Source organism: Ixodes scapularis, unplaced genomic scaffold, assembly GCF_016920785.2.
Source record: "Ixodes scapularis isolate PalLabHiFi unplaced genomic scaffold, ASM1692078v2 PGA_scaffold13__105_contigs__length_92229423, whole genome shotgun sequence".
In the NCBI taxonomy this organism is placed as follows: domain Eukaryota; kingdom Metazoa; phylum Arthropoda; class Arachnida; order Ixodida; family Ixodidae; genus Ixodes; species Ixodes scapularis.
Window position 1 is genome coordinate 61,423,480 of NW_024609839.1, and position 21,778 is coordinate 61,445,257.

Below are 21,778 nucleotides of genomic sequence, written 5' to 3' on the forward strand. Positions count from 1 at the left end.
CCACGTCTTCGAGCGTCATGTCTCGAGGTATCTTTCGAAAGGCGAAGTCGACTTCTGACACGCCGACAGAAGGACAGCGTCGCGTCAGCTTTCTGGAGAAGCCGTTTGCAGAAGTGCTGCATATCATTAAAGAGGAGGAGGACTCTTCGGATGAAAGGAAAGGAAGCTCGGCGAGTAAAAGTAAGCAATTTTATCTACTACGCCAGTTTGTGTTTCGTGCGCTACTTCATTGTGGTTGAGCTGCATATAAAGGGAGGGTTGCTCAAAAACTCTACTAAAAAAGAAAACGGAATATTGTGCATTGGGTGTTTAAATCACTTCTTTAGGAAGCACGCATGTCCGTGTGTGTGAGTTTGGGAGCATTTACACAAAAATATCTCGCTTCATTTCAGCCACCATGCACTTCAGATGCACTCCGTGCTTTTGTGCGCAGTATGCATACGAACCAAGTAGAACCGTTCTACGTGGTTCGTATGCATGTATCTGCGCGCAAAATTACGGAGCGTATCCGAAATGGTCGTTAAAATGAAGAAAGAAATGAGTTGTCTAAGCTGTTGCTGAACAGAGACTTTTACACGGAAAACGCTCACCGTTTTTCAACAAAACATGGAAGGGGCTCGCACCCACACACTTAACCATAATTCCGGTTATAGAGTCTATGCCTTCGATTAATGTAACGAGCCTAATGAGGAGAATGGGGTTGGACGAGCTCAGAGTCTGGCGAAACATAATGTATATAGAGGCTTTACACACTCGCCAGAATAGAGCCGCCATTGCTGACCTTCTCTTGTCTTATGGAGAGGCACTGGAACGGGTGTTGACGGGCCTCCAGAAAGGCCACTGCTGACAAAGACACAATGGTATCAAAGATGGCAAAAACCTGGACTGCTATGGTAATGACGAAGTGAAGAAAATGGAATAAGCGGAAACAAAAACTGAAGGTCAGTTATGGCGGCGCCCATGCACAACTGCTGTAAAGCGTATATAGGAGTGCAAACTAAAGAGCGGTTTATATATAGGGTGGGCGTTTCTCGTTACACTTCGTGGGCAGCTTTGCACTCGAATCATAGCCATCTCGCTTTTCAAAGAATATAGGATAAGAAAGTTGGCTTAGAAGGGCGGGAGGAACCATAAATGTTTGTTCTTTTAGACTTAGGACAAGTGGCGCAAGTCCCAGGTCTTTGTGCGTCTATTATCAGCGGCTGAAACAAATCACGCTAAGTAAACGCGCCGTCGTCGTGCGCTTTCTTTTTCGTGATTGTTTTTTTTTTATAAAAATAATCACTGCTATATATATATATATATATATAACAGACAAAGACGACGACTGTTGCGACGATGCCCCCTGGGCGTGGCTCGATCGGATCCATCGAGTCGCAGCATCGGCTGCGCTCGGGCTCCATATGAAACGGAGTATAAGATTGTTATATCGCCGTTTGAGTCTGCGACGCCCGTTTCTCTCGACTGAAATAAATGTTTAGATAGTAACCCGGAAATCTAGTATTAATGTATTCTAGTAATCGTGCTTTCTGCTTATTCCCTGTGCCTTTGAAAAAGCGTCTTTTTCGGCATTTATGGTTTTGTACGACAATCCATACATGAAATTCGGTATGAGCTCTACTTTTAGGTGTCTTCGCCATTGAAAATGTTCCTTTCTTTGCCAATGAAAAACATCATCCGCTCTCTACCGAGTGGAGACGTTCCTTGACAGCTAATCACCGAAAACTTCTTAAGAGTTAACGGTTGAATCATGTTCACTATAGCTGTTTCACAAGTCCAGCAGCTATATGGGCTCTTTGAACATGACCGGCTCACTCGCAGTGTTTTAAATTCTTGCAGGTAACGAGAAACTCTCGACGTCGGGCAGCGCCGTTTTGAAAATTCTCGAATCGAGCCCCAAGCAAACGAATCTCGAGGGAACCGAACGACACCCTGATGATGCCTTTGTCGTGTACCAAGCGGAAACGAATGTCTTCAAAACTCAGATGGTAGCCGTCACCAGAAGCGGCCAGTCAGACCACAGTCCCTCCTTGACGACGTCTCAACCAGTCAACCGAGGATACAAGCTCTCCCTTGTGCATCACCAACCATTTTGCGGCTCTGACGAAGGACCCCTAGCCCCATCGCCGTGCACGTCTCTGTCATTCGTGTCCTCCGAGTCGGGCCACAACGTGATGCATCCATTGACCGACCTGGCGCTTCTTCGGGGACTGCTGCCTTGCCGCAGGCCAAAGTACGAGACCGGGGACGGGAGGTCGCGAACTGGCCAACTTTCAAGGGCGCTGTCGGCAGGCACGCACACTGAGGAGGCGGCAACCAGGACTTCGCAGCAAGCCTTTGGTCGAACCCAGCAGTCATCAGTTGGTGATAGACGAAGGGGATCTTCGGTTTGGCCCAGGACTGGAGCGCGACAAGCGCTTGTCCGATGTCGCCCAGAGGACCCTCCTGGGCCGCCGCGATCGGCACCCAACACTACTTCCGTGAAAGATATGCCTTTCCTAGAGCCCCAACTCTGGATTCAGCGACAGCCCCGAACCAAACGGAATACGGCTTTCAGCAGAAGAAGTCTTCTTTGGCCTCATCGTCTGCAGACGCAACTCTTGAAGATCCTTCAAGGGCCATGAGACCCTCCACGGTGAAATCCGAAGTGTTCCTGACAAGGAGCACAACCGGGTTGTACAGGAGCTCGCCGTGCTTCCAAGATTCTAACAACTCATCCAGGAACGATCTCTTCCTTCAGCCGCTTCGACTTAGGGACCTGGTCGTCCTGCGGTACCCCCAGTTTCGCTGGCTAACGGTACAGTCAGAACAGTATACAGATGCAGGCGTGCAGGGATCGCAGCGAGAGTCTCAGTTTGCTACGTCTGAAAACTCCAGTCGAAATACTCCACCACCATCGCACGTGGATGCAGTTGTGAAAACGCTCCGAGAGATTTATCTGGACACGTCAACACTTTCCCTACACCTTTCCGCCGACACAACTGGAATAGCGTCCGCCGTAGACGATAAGAATCTCGGTGATCTTCTAGCGGCAGCCAAAATGGCGCCCCTAGATAATGTTGGTTTCGTTAGTCCTTTGGAGGCTACGAGGCCTAAAGATTGGCATTCGGGGGACGCCACACCATCCCTAATGAATATAGCTGCCACGGGGCTTGATTTGATATCGTCGTCTTTGCGTAAATATGCACCGAAGGAAACGTCAGACATTTTAGAGGAGATAAGCTGGCCTCCTACGGAAGGCCTTATTCTCATATCGGACAGTTCGACTGCAGTCAGCGTAGCTGGCAGTTCCCCCGTCGCTGCGGATTGCAGCAGCATTGCCATCGAACCCAGTTGGAAGGACAGTGTGCAGACAGGCAGCGCGAAAGTCGGTACTGTTAGAAGCAGTGGCAGACGACTGTCGACAAGGATCCCCGAAGGCCCTTCCTTTGAATCGATATATAATTCAATCCTGCAGCCTCAAATTTCTACTGATCCCGCTACCGACATAGGCGCCGGCGGTGTCGTAAATCCTCCGAGGGGTACTCGAGGTATATCACTCTCTGGTCGCCTCTTCTCACAAAACAGTCGGCTGGGATGAAAGGAAGACGGCGGCCATAGTGACGGCTCAGACTCAGATGAAGTTAGTGACGACTTGCAGAACCGAAGCTCTTCCGGATGGTGCCACTTCGGTGTCAAGTTCAAAGCTTACTCTGAGGAGTGGGCTTCGCTCGTAGACGAATGAAGCTATCGCACCCAGGGAAGACGCAGAAAGGCGACGGGAAGCCAGCCCGGCCGTTCTGGTGAATAAAGCACTATATCCAAGGCCGACGCAAGACCGCGAAGACACGTCATCCACACCGGAGTCCACTCTGGACAGTGCCCAGGTGGCACAGTTGGGCCTGCAGACTAAATCAGAACTATGTCTGCAAAACAGCTCAAAGACCTCGATGTCGTCTCTCGGACATCGGAAAATGGACGTTATGACGGTTGACGAAGGTGAACTGTCTGCTTTTTTCTCATTCGAGGAAAGCAGCTCCAACAGTTCTCTGCTCCCGGATGCGACAAGCCTCAGGTTCTCGGAGGATTCCCTCAGCGATTCCGACGCCAGTTCATCGAATCAAGATGACGGCAATTGCGGTGCTAATTAGATTGCTTATTAACACTAACCGATAGCTGTCCATTTACATGCATGAAAGGCCGTTTCCCAGAGACAATAGGAGGACAGTTTTTTCCCTGCTGTATGTCGCCATATATATGAAGCACTGCAACTTACTTGGTTTAAAACAGTTTGTTTTGACCATCAATGTAATAGTTGTAGAGAATGTATACAATGTGTACGATAGTGAGTGAACAGGACATTTCACCTACCGCTCGTTCCCCCTGCGCACTGCGACGACAGAATAAACCATAAACCTCAGTGTTTCGTTTTCTATCGCTTTGTTTGGTGGAGTACTGAAGCGACCCAAACCCTGGAACTTGTACATTTGGTAATTTGGTATAGGGCGCCGCTGTCGCTGGCTCTTCAAGCTGACCATTGCACTCTTGCCGCTCATTCTCACTGGAAGCGGATCCGCGTTCGGAAAGTGGTTACGAACGCGGTTGTATAACGTCTCTAATACAATTGCACGCGCACTCGATGACATCACGTGCGCGTGCAATTGTACTGGATCTTCATACAACCGCGTTCGTAACCGCTTTGCGAACGCGGATCCACTTCCAGTGTGAATGAGCGGTTAAAGGGCCATCAGATTGCTCTTTGAAATCTTCGTTTTACGGTCATAACTCAATGTACGAGCTCTAAGCATCCTAAAAAAAGTGAAAGCCGTTTACAAATCCCTGTAACGCCGAATTGGAGCGCAGCTCTTGATGAAGAGGAGTGAAGGGTACTGAGGGGAGGGTAGACCCCTCCTCCTCCCCTCATTCTTTAATATGCTCCGGGGGGCGGTCACGTGACCTCGGGGGGGGGGGGGGGGTGTCACGTGACTTCGGGGAGGGGGAGTCACGTGACCTCGGGGGTCACGTGACCTTGGGAGGGGTCACGTGACCTTGGGGAGGAGACCACGTGACCTCAGAGGGGTCACGTGACTTGGGGGTCACGTGACCTTCAAAGGGTCACGTGGGGTCTTGGGGTCACGTGACCTTCAAAGGGTCACGTGGGGTCTTGGGGTCACGTGACCTTGAGATGACCTTGGGAGGGGTCACGTGACCTGGAAGGGTCACGTGACCTTGGGATGACCTTGGTTACGCCGACGGCGACGGCGACGCCGCTCAAGCCGGGAACGGGCCCCTAAGAGCTGCGCTCTAAAACGAATTTACATTCATGCGCGGCCCATTTGCATATTAAAAGAAATGATCGAGGATTGCGATATTCATCATTGTTGCTGAACGACAGGTGGCGCTACCGAACCTTGCTGAACACTGTCGATCGACGGCGCTTGTCAGCCACTCGCGACCGATGGGTTTCCGCATGGAAGAGCGGGACTGATCAGCCGCTCTTTCACGCAGGAAACCCATCGCTCGCGAGTGGCTGACAAGCGCCGTCCGTCGTTCGACCATATTCAGCAAAGTTCGGTAGCGCCATCTGTCGTTCAGCAACAATGATGAATATCGCAATCTTTGATCACTTTTTTTTTATATGCAAATGATCCGCGCATGAATATAATTTCGGGTTTTTAGGATGCTTAGCTGGAGAAGGGGAACAAGAGGGACAAAGGACAAACATAAATCTCCAAAAACAGCAAGGTGACTGGTGCGCGATCAAAAAGGTCCGTCTTGTCCAGCTCGCTTGCACCTTTGCATAGCTCGAAGAGTGAGTTAAGACCCAGAAGTAATAGAGTGCCCCGTCGCAGACTTGGAGCGCGAGGACCTGGGCCCGTTTTCTCGAACGCGAACCGTGGGTTAAAGTTAACTATTGTCCCTAGAAGGGTGAATTCTAGGTCACGTGACTGGGAGAGCAGGGGCGCCGAGAGAGGAGCAGTACCTACAGGAAAAATGGCCGCGACGTCGCTTAATGAGGGCTAATTGTTCTGCTTGCTTCTGCTGAACATTAATTTCGATCCAGCTGTTATATTAATGACTCACCATCAACCTATTAGCACGTCAAGCAAAGGGGTAGTTTAGAGAGGCTACTAAACTAACCGACGGCAGCATTCTTTGAACGCATCACTCTTCAGCAGTCCGGGATCCAAGACATATGACGGTACATAAGCGTTACAAGTGTTTTTACGGTGAGTAAAAAAATGTTTTGCGAACGAGGGTTGGTATATATTTACACTAACACGTTTAATATGTTACACTATGCACGCCAACTCGTGAGCAGCGATTACTTTGCGGAGAAAGGGGGTTATTCTCGATAAAGTCTTCGTTCCGGGTGAAGAGCTGGGACATTGTACTGTTTTTTTTTTGTTGTTGTTGTTTTTTTTTTTTTTGTTGTTCGCAGTGCGCCGACAGTATGCCGACAGCATCGAGGTTTCTACATATCCCCGGCGGCCAGCAATTCAACGGTGACGAGAAGCTTAGCTTCTCGTCACCGGTGGATCGGTTGGGCAAACGGAAGAGAGGGCAAACAGTTGAGATCAGCAGGAATCGCAAAAACGTGCGTCGCAAGGAACAAAAACGAGACTACAGCATTGGCGTTGCCAGACTGGAAGGCACACGGGAAAGTTATGGGTTGTTTATGGCGAAACATATTGAAGGAAATGTTTCTTACATTTTCGAATATTCGTCGACAAACTCTAGCACAGTAGCTAAAATTTCTTCGTACCATCTAAAGCAAATAAACTTGTCTTTAAGTACAAAATTACTATATATTGACTTAAAATACCATACTAGATCGATAACAACCACCGGAAAAAGAGGATAAACAAAATGACTGGCTTGTTTCACCGATAGATGGCGCATCTTACTGCCCACTCAAAAATAATTATTGTTGTTCTATATTCAGCCGTTTATTACTGTACCTAGGTACTTTTTCCTTCCTAGGCACCGTGGTTTACCAAAATGGCTTTACCATCGCTTCGAGAAAACCGGCCCTGGTAGCACAGAGCATCAAAGAGCCATTTCTCGGGGAACCTGGACGTCAACGCACAGCTTTTGCAGCGGCGAGGACCCGAAAAACACTTGTTCACTCGGAAGAATTGTGTTTCGGCGTCTCGCCGCAGCGTGGCGCCAGTCGCGTGGCTCTCCTCTCATCCGTTGTCAGCAGCTGCACCTTTTTGCATTTCGGCGGCCGCTTGTCGTGGCGATCTGCCTGGCTTTGTCGGTATGTAGGAGGCTACGCTCGTACAATTCATAGTTTTCATAAAACCTTGTTAAGAGCTGTGGGTTGATTAAAACATTAACACGACTGATCACCACCCTTTAATAGACGAATTCATTGGTAAATTCGTTGGTTGATCTTTATCGAGTCATATTGCACGAAAGAAGTCAAAACTACACATATTTTCTTACTCTTTTCACCATGTCGTAAATGGCATATTGCAGTCCTCTTCTTAAAATTCACGGTGTGACGCCTACAGAAATAGGAACACGGGAAGCATCTTAAAGTAAACTAATTTTAAATTATTGTATAAACCAGATAATCACCCTCGATGGCAATCACAAAATCACAAGCACCCTACGTGTTTACGGTGCAAGCCTGTGTCCTAAAGGTACAAAGACGTCAAAAATATTAAAGCAGGCATTTTTTTGTTTTGCTTTTTTCCCCTCAAGATTCCGATGAAACGGGAAATAAAATTTCGCAATTAAAACATCACTCGTATAATCGCAAGATTAAACGATGAACTGCCTAGTCCCGATATGCGTTAGGTTAGGGCAGAGGATGATCGGAAAGTCTCGAGAGAGTCCTTTCAGCCCTCAACAGTAAAAGAGTGGCGCTGCGGTCGATGCTGTCTGTGTCGTGGTCCGGTTCGTTTGTTTGAGTTGCAGAGTTTACTATGTTTGAATTTCAGATTATTTAGCTAGAAATTTATAATATTGAACTTTTGACTTCCGCGGCCGTCCCTGAGAAAACTGAAGCGGGTGAGCCCCGACTATCGAGAAGAGCATCTCATTACACGCACGCTGCTGCGTTGCACGGTTGCATTCGTTTATTGCACTCGTGTAAGATATATTAGAACAGTCTGTTTTACTTGTTAAAGTAGCGGCTTTGGCGAGTTGGTTGCTCATATTAACACGAAGTACTGCGCTCTACCTCAAAAGTACACCCAATCCGTGCATTCAATTCTTACTCTCGAAAAGAAAGAAAAATCAAACGAACCGCGTGAATCGGGAAATTGGGTTGTTCCAGACGTAGAAGAAAACAAAGTATTTAAAAATGAGTTGTGAGTAAGCCCGGTTCCTTTGATTTTTTCTTTCTTTTCGTGTGTAAGAAGTGAGTGTACGGTATGAGTGTACTTTTGCAGTAGAGCGCTGTAGTGTGTGTTAATTGTTTGACTTGTTTTAGTTGTTCTGCCAACGAAAAAGTTGGGGGATTCGTAGCCAAGTTGAAGTGTTCAGACTCCGAAAAACTTACCCACACCATGGCACAATAAAGGGAAAGATTGGATGCAGTAGAATTGATTAGCACGGTAAATCCCAATACAGTACTAACTTCGCAAAATATTGATATTACTGCAAAAACTAAAAGTTACAAAAAAAACAAATGCATAGAACCTGCGATTCTACAACCAAGAGTACAAGTATTGTATAAGTATCTGGGTTGGAATCTCTTGTTTAGTTGAATTTTTTTTTCGCGGGTGAACCGATACGTTCTCTTTTCAAATAAACAAATATTTAACATAAGTAGTCTAATTCACCAGAAACAGGCACCCGTTGTGGTGATCCATGCTTACCAACCTCTCCTTAGAGCAGACGACGCATCCACAGAAGCGATTATTTAAATTTAGGCCCTACGCTGATAACAGAATTCTGTCTTCACTGATGCACCGGACAGTACCGCACCATCGTCGGCTAAAATAGCTTTCCCACTGGCACTATGCGAGAAAATAAACGCAGGAAAATACATCGTCTCGCGCGCAAGCGTGGAGACGGTGTACTTTCCTCAAAATGTCTTGTAGTAGAGAATATATAGGACAGGGGTGGCCAAGCTGCGGCTCGCGAGTCGCATGCAGCTCTTTCCGTGCTAAAGTGCGGCTCGCGGCTCCCTCTCTACATCCACCCCCTTCCCCCTTTCCACTTCTCCGCCTCCTTCCCGGTCACACGAGCACTTCCCCAAAAAGAAAAATGGAACGCGTTTTAAATAAAAAAAAACAGGCTGCGGTATGGTAGTCTTGCGCTACTACTTCCTTATGTACAGTTGAACTGCTTTTGATCGATACATTAATAGTTCGAGTTTTTATTGCTCCGGACAAACGTCTGCCTTGCATCTCTCTCCTCCTCCTCCTTCTGAGGTAAAGACCTCTACTATTCCGTACCTCAGAAGGAACTTTTGAAGTGTGTGGAAAGCTGCATATATTCATTTGGTGTTATTGCGTCCGATGCGACGACAACATTATGTTTGGCGCACCGAGCGCGCTTCACTTGCATGGGGATAGATGGCGCCCAAGTATGGAATCCCTTGCAAACCGACCGCTCCCCCGGTTGTTGCTCCCAGCGGTGGTCCTGCATTCCCTCGCTCACCACTTGTTGACCCACAGTGGAAGAAACATATTTAGGTGATGACTCTCTGTCCGATGCGACGACAACATTATGTTTGGCGCACCGAGCGCGCTTCACTTGCATGGGGATAGATGGCGCCCAAGTATGGAATCCCTTGCAAACCGACCGCTCCCTCCGGTTGTTGCTCTCAGCGGTGGTCCTGCATTCCCTCGCTCACCACTTGTTGACCCAGAGTGGAAGAAACATATTTAGGTGATGACTCTCTGTCCGATGCGACGGCAACATTATGTTTGGCGCACCGAGCGCGCTTCACTTGCATGGGGATAGATGGCGCCCAAGTATGGAATCCCTTGCAAACCGACCGCTCCCTCCGGTTGTTGCTCCCAGCGGTGGTCCTGCATTCCCTCGCTCACCACTTGTTGACCCAGAGTGGAAGAAACATATTTAGGTGATGACTCTCTGTCCGATGCGACGACAACATTATGTTTGGCGCACCGAGCGCGCTTCACTTGCATGGGGATAGATGGCGCTCAAGTATGGAATCCCTTGCAAACCGACCGCTCCCTCCGGTTGTTGCTCCCAGCGGTGGTCCTGCATTCCCTCGCTCACCACTTGTTGACCCAGAGTGGAAGAAACATATTTAGGTGATGACTCTCTGTCGGATGCGACGGCAACATTATGTTTGGCGCACCGAGCGCGCTTCACTTGCATGGGGATAGATGGCGCCCAAGTATGGAATCCCTAGGAAACTGACCGCTCCCTCCGGTTGTTGCTCCCAGCGGTGGTCCTGCATTCCCTCGCTCACCACTTGTTGACCCAGAGTGGAAGAAAGATATTTAGGTGATGACTCTCTGTCCGATGCGACGGCAACATTATGTTTGGCGCACCGAGCGCGCTTCACTTGCATGGGGATAGATGGCGCCCAAGTATGGAATCCCTTGCAAACTGACCGCTCCCTCCGGTTGTTGCTCCCAGCGGTGGTCCTGCATTCCCTCGCTCACCACTTGTTGACCCAGAGTGGAAGAAACATATTTAGGTGATGACTCTGTCCGACGCGACGGCAACATTATGTTTGGCGCACCGAGCACGCTTCACTTGCATGGGGATAGATGGCGCCCAAGTATGGAATCCCTTGCAAACCGACCGCTCCCTCCGGTTGTTGCTCCCAGCGGTGGTCCTGCATTCCCTCGCTCACCACTTGTTGACCCAGAGTGGAAGAAACATATTTAGGTGATGACTCTCTGTCCGATGCGACGGCAACATTATGTTTGGCGCACCGAGCGCGCTTCACTTGCATGGGGATAGATGGCGCCCAAGTATGGAATCCCTTGCAAACTGACCGCTCCCTCCGGTTGTTGCTCCCAGCGGTGGTCCTGCATTCCCTCGCTCACCACTTGTTGACCCAGAGTGGAAGAAAGATATTTAGGTGATGACTCTCTGTCCGATGCGACGGCAACATTATGTTTGGCGCACCGAGCGCGCTTCACTTGCATGGGAATAGATGGCGCCCAAATATGGAATCCCTTGCAAACCGACCGCTCCCTCCGGTTGTTGCTCCCAGCGGTAGTCCTGCATTCCCTCGCTCACCACTTGTTGACCCACAGTGGAAGAAACACATTTAGGTGACTACTCTCTGTCCGATGCGACGACAACATTATGTTTGGCGCAGCGAGCGCGCTTCACTTGCATGGGGATAGATGGCGCCCAAGTATGGAATCCCTTGCAAACCGACCGCTCCCTCCGGTTGTTGCTCCCAGCGGTGGTCCTGCATTCCCTCGCTCACCACTTGTTGACCCAGAGTGGAAGAAACATATTTAGGTGATGACTCTCTGTCCGATGCGACGGCAACATTATGTTTGGCGCACCGAGCGCGCTTCACTTGCATGGGGATAGATGGCGCCCAAGTATGGAATCCCTTGCAAACTGACCGCTCCCTCCGGTTGTTGCTCCCAGCGGTGGTCCTGCATTCCCTCGCTCACCACTTGTTGACCCAGAGTGGAAGAAACATATTTAGGTGATGACTCTCTGTCCGACGCGACGGCAACATTATGTTTGGCGCACCGAGCGCGCTTCACTTGCATGGGGATAGATGGCGCCCAGGTATGGAATCCCTTGCAAACCGACCGCTCCCCCGGTTGTTGCTCCCAGCGGTGGTCCTGCATTCCCTCGCTCACCACTTGTTGACCCAGAGTGGAAGAAACATATTTAGGTGATGACTCTCTGTCCGACGCGACGGCAACATTATGTTTGGCGCACCGAGCGCGCTTCACTTGCATGGGAATAGATGGCACCCAAATATGGAATCCCTTGCAAACCGACCGCTCCCTCCGGTTGTTGCTCCCAGCGGTGGTCCTGCATTCCCTCGCTCACCACTTGTTGACCCAGAGTGGAAGAAACATATTTAGGTGATGACTCTCTGTCCGATGCGACGACAACATTATGTTTGGCGCACCGAGCGCGCTTCACTTGCATGGGGATAGATGGCGCCCAGGTATGGAATCCCTTGCAAACCGACCGCTCCCCCGGTTGTTGCTCCCAGCGGTGGTCCTGCATTCCCTCGCTCACCGCTTGTTGACCCACAGTGGAAGAAACATATTTAGGTGATGACTCTCTGTCCGATGCGACGACAACATTATGTTTGGCGCACCGAGCGCGCTTCACTTGCATGGGGATAGATGGCGCCCAAGTATGGAATCCCTTGCAAACCGACCGCTCCCTCCGGTTGTTGCTCCCAGCGGTGGTCCTGCATTCCCTCGCTCACCACTTGTTGACCCAGAGTGGAAGAAACATATTTAGGTGATGACTCTCTGTCCGACGCGACGGCAACATTATGTTTGGCGCACCGAGCGCGCTTCACTTGCATGGGGATAGATGGCGCCCAAGTATGGAATCCCTTGCAAACTGACCGCTCCCTCCGGTTGTTGCTCCCAGCGGTGGTCCTGCATTCCTTCGCTCACCACTTGTTGACACAGAGTGGAAAAAACATATTTAGGTGATGACTCTCTGTCCGACGCGACGGCAACATTATGTTTGGCGCACCGAGCGCGCTTCACTTGCATGGGAATAGATGGCGCCCAAGTATGGAATCCCTTGCAAACCGACCGCTCCCTCCGGTTGTTGCTCCCAGCGGTGGTCCTGCATTCCCTCGCTCACCACTTGTTGACCCAGAGTGGAAGAAACATATTTAGGTGATGACTCTCTGTCCGATGCGACGGCAACATTATGTTTGGCGCACCGAGCGCGCTTCACTTGCATGGGGATAGATGGCGCCCAAGTATGGAATCCCTTGCAAACTGACCGCTCCCTCCGGTTGTTGCTCCCAGCGGTGGTCCTGCATTCCCTCGCTCACCACTTGTTGACCCAGAGTGGAAGAAACATATTTAGGTGATGACTCTCTGTCCGACGCGACGGCAACATTATGTTTGGCGCACCGAGCGCGCTTCACTTGCATGGGGATAGATGGCGCCCAAGTATGGAATCCCTTGCAAACCGACCGCTCCCTCCGGTTGTTGCTCCCAGCGGTGGTCCTGCATTCCCTCGCTCACCACTTGTTGACCCAGAGTGGAAGAAACATATTTAGGTGATGACTCTCTGTCCGATGCGACGGCAACATTATGTTTGGCGCACCGAGCGCGCTTCACTTGCATGGGGATAGATGGCGCCCAAGTATGGAATCCCTTGCAAACTGACCGCTCCCTCCGGTTGTTGCTCCCAGCGGTGGTCCTGCATTCCCTCGCTCACCACTTGTTGACCCAGAGTGGAAGAACCATATTTAGGTGATGACTCTCTGTCCGACGCGACGGCAACATTATGTTTGGCGCACCGAGCGCGCTTCACTTGCATGGGAATAGATGGCGCCCAAATATGGAATCCCTTGCAAACCGACCGCTCCCTCCGGTTGTTGCTCCCAGCGGTGGTCGTGCATTCCTTCGCTCACCACTTGTTGACCCAGAGTGGAAGAAACATATTTAGGTGATGACTCTCTGTCCGACGCGACGGCAACATTATGTTTGGCGCACCGAGCGCGCTTCACTTGCATGGGAATAGATGGCGCCCAAATATGGAATCCCTTGCAAACCGACCGCTCCCTCCGGTTGTTGCTCCCAGCGGTGGTCCTGCATTCCCTCGCTCACCACTTTTTGACCCAGAGTGGAAGAAACACATTTAGGTGACGACTCTCTGTCCGATGCGACGACGACATTATGTTTGGCGCACCGAGCGCGCTTCACTTGCATGGGGATAGATGGCGCCCAGGTATGGAATCCCTTGCAAACCGACCGCTCCCCCGGTTGTTGCTCCCAGCGGTGGTCGTGCATTCCCTCGCTCACCGCTTGTTGACCCACAGTGGAAGAAACATATTTAGGTGATGACTATCTGTCCGATGCGACGGCAACATTATGTTTGGCGCACCGAGCGCGCTTCACTTGCATGGGGATGGATGGCGCCCAAGTATGGAATCCCTTGCAAACTCCGGTTGTTGCTCCCAGCGGTGGTCCCGCATTCCTTCGCTCACCGCTTCTTGTTGTACCTCACCGCCGCCACGCTGCCCCCAAGTTGCCAGAGTCCGTAAATCTGAGTTCTGTTCTTCGGGTTTAGGCTCACTTTAGTGCATGATGGTGGCGCCTGTGATCGACACTGCACCAAAGCCAAACATGAGGCCAGCCACTGGCAGCACACCACCACGTCATACCGCGAAAAAGGCGAGCACGCTACGCCGCCGACACCGTGGCTGCCAAGAAGGGACCTCATACCTCAGCGCCCTCAGTGGCAGTGCGGAACTAACTACTCCTGGTTTGAGGCTAGCTCTGAACACGATCTGGTCGCTCGCTCCCCGCGGGAAGAGCGGCAAGAGTCATCACCTAAATGTGTTTCGTCCACCGTGGTCGTGGAACATCTAAAGCAATCTAAAGGTGAAACTGATTATATCCGACTTTGCCAAGAGGCTAAAGAGCTATTTTTTGTGTGTTGTGTTGGTTTTTTTTCTTGCTTATAAACAATACTTTTAAGAAAAACATCAAAAGAGAAGGCTCGAGGTACACCTAAGCACTTTTATGAGTTGTGAATGTGAAAGCACGCTCACCGCTCTTCGCTCCCTTTTGTCTGCGGGGTTCGGCGCGCCGACCTTGGGCGTGGAGCGGTGGAGCCGCTGCCTCGCGGACACGCAGCGCCATCGGGTGAACGATCGTTGAAACTGACGTGAAGCGGCCAATGGGAGCCTCGTCGGCGCACGCCAGCCAATGGGACCGAAGCCGAAATCCATCAGCTTTACTTCGCTCCTTTGGGATCGGGGAAACTAGGTGCCGTGTCTAGGCTTTTCGCGTGGTTTCATAGCTGGGAGCTGGTATTACTTGGAGAAAGAACTTAAGGTGCCATTTCACGCTTCAAACTGATGTCGGTTCGCTCCATGAGACCAGTTAAAGGGATTGTCCGGTCAAATTTTGTATTCGAGAAAACAATTGGATATCATTGTTATTGCCTCGAGACGCATCGTAATTGCAATATCTGAATTTTATATGGCCCCCTGCGTGAGTAATTAAATTTATACTGCTCCAATCGCATTCTAGCGTAAACGCGGTTTTCGTTGGCAACATTGGAGCTCTGACGTCACAAAACACAAAGCGAGCATTTCTGTCTCGTCGACTGCCTGTGAGTGAACGCCTCAGCGCGCTTCGTTTTTGTTGTTGTGCTCGACTTGTTTCGTGGTTGGGTGAGATTTTTGTTGCGCGGTTGGGTGCCATATCCACCGGGCAGCACATGCGAGCCAAGATATGACGTTCCACACTTTTCCGCGAGACGTGCAGTGACGAGCAAAGTAGATCGTCGTCGTGCGTAGGGACTGGGTTCCCGTCAAGATCGAGATCTCGCTTATGCAGCAATCATCTCACAGAAGAAAGCTACGAGCTGAGCTCTAAGCGGACAGAAGGGTTGTAAGCTGAGGTGTGATGCTGTGCCAACGATATTGAACTACGTCCACCCACTCCTCGCCCAAATCGGGCCAGTCAATTTAGGTCTGTTCGATTCCCCTGAACTGGCTGAACTAGTTCAGCGTCCGTGCAGAGGCAGACGACAAGAGCAGACGGCAATAGCAGACGACACTCCTCGTCCGCCTCTGCTCGCGGTACTATTTTTCGCAGCTCTTGTTCAAATGTCTGCAATGTTAAACAATAACGCCGATACGGAGGTTGCATTTCCTCTCATTTATGATAATAACGTACCCGCGGTGGATGCGGAATTGAGATCATAACCGAGGGTAGGCATTTGCTTGATTATGATATTCTGAAAGCGTTTTGGTCACCTGCTCGCGTAGGTTTGGCTCCCTGTGGTGAGTGTTGAAATATTGGCTCACGTAAATTGTTTCATTTTGATGCTATGCGGAGATCCACAGTGTTTATATTCTTAGTTACAGACGCAGGGAAGGTATTGCCCTCATGATAGTCCCCGCCTTCAGTTGCTCTTGGATGCATACTGAAGATCCGATACATTTCAGAGGTCTGGGATTTAGTGCGTTGACACTCGCATGTCCCCGTAGCTGAGCATAATACTGCATGCTTTGTCCGCTGGTATCTGTGGACGCCCACTAACGGGCCTGGGAAAAACGCCGAGAATCGGCATTTTTGCCGATTCTCACTTCAACTTGACGCCGAAGTTACGGTCGATAACAAGACGCTACCGTCAGGCCTTCCTCTTCGAGGTGACCGGTATACCGACCGCGCGCAGCCGCCAGCGACTCCCGACGTAAAATCATCCTGATGCCGCGAACCTATCGTCGAAATGCAAAGATTCCCTTCGAGGGGCTTTTGCCGCTACCAGAACTTCCTGGCCGAATCGAACAGACCTTGATTATGCAGCGAAACCGAAACCAACAGCTAGGCCATCTCGAAATGATACCAGAAGTTGTATTTAGCACGCGTGCAGCCCGATATCTGTTTGACCCGCGCGTGAAAATGGAGCGTGACTGCGATTCACCAAGCTCGTCCAAGTCAAGTGACGACATGCATTTGAACGGTTCGCCGTTTGCCTTCGGCCCGCGGACATCGCCTCTGGGGGAACGACCCGCAGCCTCATCACCGATCCAGTAGATCCGCCGAAATATGTGCCCAGATGCCGCTTCGTGAACCTAGCTGTGCCACTTCAGAGGCGAAATCTGCATCCTTTGCTTTGCAAGCGCCCCTAGTTCGATCGGCGTCCGTCGCAGTTGTGTTTACGCGAAACGGCATACGCTTGCTCGAAGCTTATGGCTGTCTGCGAGTAATATCCTGCTAAAAGGCGGGACTTTTTCTGCACGTGCTTGGGAACTGCATTAAAAGAATCGTGTTTCAGTAGGGTACCACCTAGGAGACTATATAATTTGAAACAAAATACAAGACACCCGTCGACCAATTCCTCCGACAAACCTTTGTGTTTTGTGACGTCACGCAGCACCTGCGGATGTCAGCCATTGACACTGGCGAAATTTGGGGTGCAGTTTCGTACATAGACTCATGAAAGGTTTAATTAATAACGGGAGATCATATACCAAAATAAAAATGACGTTTGTCTATATGAAGGCTCCCTCGATGTAACGGGCGCAACAACTTAAGTACTTCCGGTTTCGACCGGACAATCCCTTTAATGCTTTCGCATTAAAACGTTGACAGTTGTTAGCGCGTTTGTTCCGCAGTAGCAAAATCTGGAGACACCCAAGAGACGAAGCCGCGTTAAGCGCCACTGACACTAGGGAGTTTTGGCAAGTCATCAACGGCGCTGACTGCAGTGCATGCAGTGACGACCGTGATGCAGGGGATGCCGTAAATTCACTACTACTGCCTTCTTAACTGGGAAGTGTTGGCCGCAGACACGTAGCCAGGATTTTGTTTCGGAGGGGCCCACCCATGACAAAATGCTGTATGAGGGGGAGGGGGAGAGGAGGACCCATGCAAAATGGAAGAGTTCGGGGGGGGGGGGGGGGGGGGCCGGGCCCCACGGGCCTCCCCCCTGACTACGTGCCTGGTTGGCCGGTATACCCACCGGGCAGTGAAGTTTGGTTTAACAGGTGGCGCCATCTTATGGGTACTTTTTTCAACTCTAAGATGGCATGCAGTCGCAACAATTGGACCCGATCTCGAGCTTGAATGTCGAGCTCCTTTCCGAACTGTGGTGCAGTGTTCATATTCAATCGCTCAGTGGCAATCACGTGGCAAAAGACAGACACGTGATACGCCGGGTGATAAAAACTAGTCGGTTGATTTGTCTGGGAAGTGTGTAGTTTCCACCGCACTCAGCTTAGGGGGGAACGGAGTACGGTGGTAGCATTGAGCAAGGAGCATACCACTGAATTCCCAGTCAGTTCACCAGCTTGGGTCGACAATACTATGTGCGAGCGAGCGGGCAGTGACCTTCCTCATGCCTCCCGCGACGTAGGTCACGTGGCATGCCAGACCTTTTAAACTCGTTTGTTCAAAGTTCCCAGTGCCTTGCATGTAAGTGGAGCCCTAAGTGCGAGATTACTTATTCACCACTTTTATCACAATTAGTGTAGATTTTTGTTACACAATAAAATATCAGCAAACATGTTGCTAGTCATTCAAGTGGATTATGTCGTACCTCGATTGTACGCAGTGCGGGTATGCAGGGAAAACTGAACTGTTATGCTTTTTTGCAACAACACTTCACAATAACAAACTAGTGATGTGTCGGCGCTGCAGGACTATTATCATCATCGCCACCGACCATGGGTGTGGCACTATCATCATCGCGAGGACTTCGGGTGTGGCTGCCTTTGCGTTTTGTGGCGTCACGCAGCAGCTACGGGTGTCAGCCATTGACACTGGCGAAATTCGGGGTGCAGTTTCGTACATACGCTCATGAAAGGTTTAATAACGGGAGGTCATATATCAAAATAAAAATGTTGCTTGTCTACATGAAGGCTCCCTCGACGTAACGAGTGCAAAAACTTAAGTACTTCCGGTTTCGACCGGACAATCCCTTTAACATATCGCGCTATGACTTTGTGCAGCGTTGCCCACAGATGGTGCTTTTTTTTTTCTTTGTAAAATTTGCAAGGAGCGAACTTACCTGAGGAAAAATTAAAGAAAGAAAAAGGCTTAGCTCCTATGGAAACGCAGCGACGCCACCGGTCTTCAAACAACACGGCGCCGTTTCCTACGGGAGACAAGAGATGGCGCAAGCGGTCGCGACGCCAACTGCCGCCTTCGAAACCAGCAGACGACGCCGAGAGCCAGCGTCTTTAGCAGACAAGGACCTGCAGTTCCTTTGTTACTGCGCCTGTTTTCGTTTCTGCGACTGTCGCAGCCTGCGGAACGCGCTCCGCTTTTGAGTCAAAAAGATCGATCGTCTGCTAAAGACGCCGGCTCTCAGCGCCGTATGCTCGTTCGTTTACAGCGTTCATTGCGCCATCTGTTGTCTTCCGTGCGAAAGGGCGCCGTGTTGTTTGAAACTGATGGCGTCGCTGCGTTTCCATAGGAGCTAAGCCTTTTTCTTTCTTTACTTTTTCCTCAAATAAGTTCGCTCTTTGCAAATTTTACAAAAAAAAAAAAATGCACCATCTGTGGGCAATGCTGCACAAAGTCGTGGCGCGATAGGTTAAGAAACCGAATTTTGCGGTCGATATAAACAGCCTAGCCTCTCCTTGAATCACCCTGAAATATTACAGGGTTTTTTCACCGCAAAAATAAACTAGGCATTGCCGAACGCTCATTCTTCGCCCAAAAGTAGCGCTAGAGGTCACAACCAGATGCCAAAGTTTCAGCCCGATCCGATAACTTAATCAAAAGTTATAAGTGATTTTCTGAAACTTTCAATGGTAAAATGGAGTCTGTTTTTGCCCGTTTTCGGTTTCTGGTGCTTAGAGCCCCATGTATTCGAAACTCTGTCGACCGCCATTTTCCCATTGAAATTTTCAGAAAATCACTTATAACTTTTGAATAAGGTATCGGATCGAGCTGAAACTTTGGCATCTGGTTATGACCTCTAGCGCTACCATTGGGTGGAGAATGAGCGTTCGGCGATACCTAGTTTATTTTTGCGGTAAAAAAAAAACCCTGTAAATTTTTTCAGAGAACGCAGGCCAAAACGCTCCTGCGAAAACTACTCATCGCAACGAAAAAAGGCTTGTGTCGTTTCGGTCCTGGGCCAGGGGCCCATTGAGGAAAATTATTGAAGTCCAGGGTAATTAAGTCGTTAACTATTTTTGCGTAATTAACTTTTATTTTAATATTGCGTTTCAGGGCATGATTTTAAGTAGAAAATTGCTCAGCATCATCGAAAAACACTAAATCAACAAATTGCAGAACGATAGAAGGCACCATACCTCGGCAAACCTCACTCATGAGGGCCCTCACTCACCCTCATCTTCACAGGTGAGGTGAGGGTGAGTGAGTCTGAGCCAGGAAAATTCATGAGTGTGAGGATGAGTGAGGGCCGTGAGGGCTGTGAGGACCGTGAGTGCATGAGGGCCGTGAGTGCGTGAGGGGAGTGAGGGGTATGAGTGCGCGAGGGGCGTGAGGGAGGTGAGTGGCGTGAGGGCCGTGAGTGCGTGAGGGGTATGAGAGCAGTGAGTTCGTGAGGGGTGTGAGGGCCATGAGTGCGTGAGGGGCGTGAGGGCGGCGAGTGTGTGAGTGGCATTAGTGTGTGAGGGTGTGAGGGCCATGAGTACGTGAGAGGCGTGAGTGCGGTGAGTGCGTGAGGACCCCTTCAGACGGAGCAACTTCCTCAGCAATTTTGGTGTTGCTGGCGGGTTGTTCCCTAGCTTTCCCTAGATCGACACCAAATGCTGCGATCGGGTCCGGCTAACAAATGGTAAAATTCGAAGACGTTTGAAGCGGCTGCATCCAATCAGGGATGCGATATTTTCACGTGATACCTGATGTCGGTGATGATGACAACAAAAAACTTGGTTCTGGTTTGAAATTGATCGTTTTTGTAAGTAAACTGTTTCAGAAAGATGCATTAGTATTCTCAACGAGATTTAGATGCATGAAAACATGTTATAGCGCGTAATTGTGTGTCTAAATAGTGCAAGAAAAATATAATTTCATGATGATGATGGCAACTTGCAGCAATTGATTGCTGCGTGTGAACGCGGGCGGCCCGTGTTGCTGGTGTTGCGACGTTAAGTTTCTGGACAAAATTGCCCCATCTGCAGCGGGCCTCAGTGGCTTGAGGGCCATGGGTGCATGAGGGACGTGAGGGGTATGAGTGCGTGAGGGCCGTGAGGGCAGTGAGAGGTGTGAGGGCCATGAGAGAGTGAGGGGCGTGAGGGCGGTGAGTGGCGTGAGGGCCATGAGTGCGTGAGGGGTATGAGGGTGGTGAGGGGCGCGAGGCAACACCTCCTAGAAGACAAGGCCATAGCGCTCTGAGAGGTTACGTCACAATGGCGGAGGAAGGAAGTCCATGGCGCAACTACGTGAGAATATGCTATCGACGTGAAAAAAATGTTCCTTGACAAGCGGCGCGGTGCTGTTCGTTCATGCGCGTTTATCCGACATTAATATACGTTTTAAAGGCGCAGTCTTGTACAATTTATTATATATATAATATAAACGTAATATACAACACGCTACCAAGGTTGAGAGTACCAAATTTATATTTACGAGTATCCCCGTAACCGCTGGACTACGTGCAGTTCCGCAGCACCCCACACTTTTCGAAAGGACCGGCTGCGATGCTGCCGATGCCACATGGCTCCGATTCTGGTAAATTTACGTTGTGTGTGAGCTGCTGACTGTCTGAAAAGGAATGCTGAGACATCTCAGAAGGGAAGGAAACCGAAAAGAAATCCAGTCATTGTCGCAGGGAGCGCACACCAGCAAGAGATGGGTCGACAACGTTAAGCCTTTCGTCGCCGCTGCTCTCGTGTGTGGTACTTTTGAGACTTGTTTCCCGTCGTATTTCTGTCATCACCGTATTCTCGGGTAGTTTTTTTTTTTGTGTTCGCTTGATACTACGGCATTTACGTGGATTCGTGAAACAAGTCCTGCTACGGTTTGAGTGACATGTGTGACAACTAGCCAACGAAGACTCTGGTCGATTAATCGATAGACTTTTCTCTCGACAAAGAGAGGCTTCTTGGAGTTCGTGTTCAAATGTGTTCGTCACGGATATTGTGGGACGTATGAATACGATCGACAGGTGAGAAACAACTTATTTACGGGCTTTCTTGGTCATGTAGGACGCAAGTAAAATGCTGCAATCGTTTTTT

The 21,778-nt window shown here is 50.0% G+C and overlaps 1 protein-coding gene across 1 annotated transcript; it reads left to right on the top strand.

The window, feature by feature from the left end:
• On the top strand, positions 1-2,971 carry LOC120840917. Its single transcript, XM_040211699.2, has 2 exons — positions 1-180; positions 1,840-2,971. The coding sequence occupies exons 1-2, from the start codon at positions 18-20 to the stop codon at positions 2,622-2,624; spliced, it is 948 nt and encodes a 315-aa protein (XP_040067633.2). The 5' UTR covers positions 1-17; the 3' UTR covers positions 2,625-2,971.
• Positions 2,972-21,778: the final 18,807 nt, after the last annotated feature.

Excerpts from the sequence above, each read along its gene's own strand:
- LOC120840917 (XM_040211699.2), top strand. The coding sequence starts at position 18 with ATGTCTCGAGGTATCTTTCGAAAGGCGAAGTCGACTTCTGACACGCCG. Across the intron at positions 181-1,839 it reads AGGAAGCTCGGCGAGTAAAA|GTAACGAGAAACTCTCGACG; the intron begins GTAAGCAATTTT and ends AAATTCTTGCAG.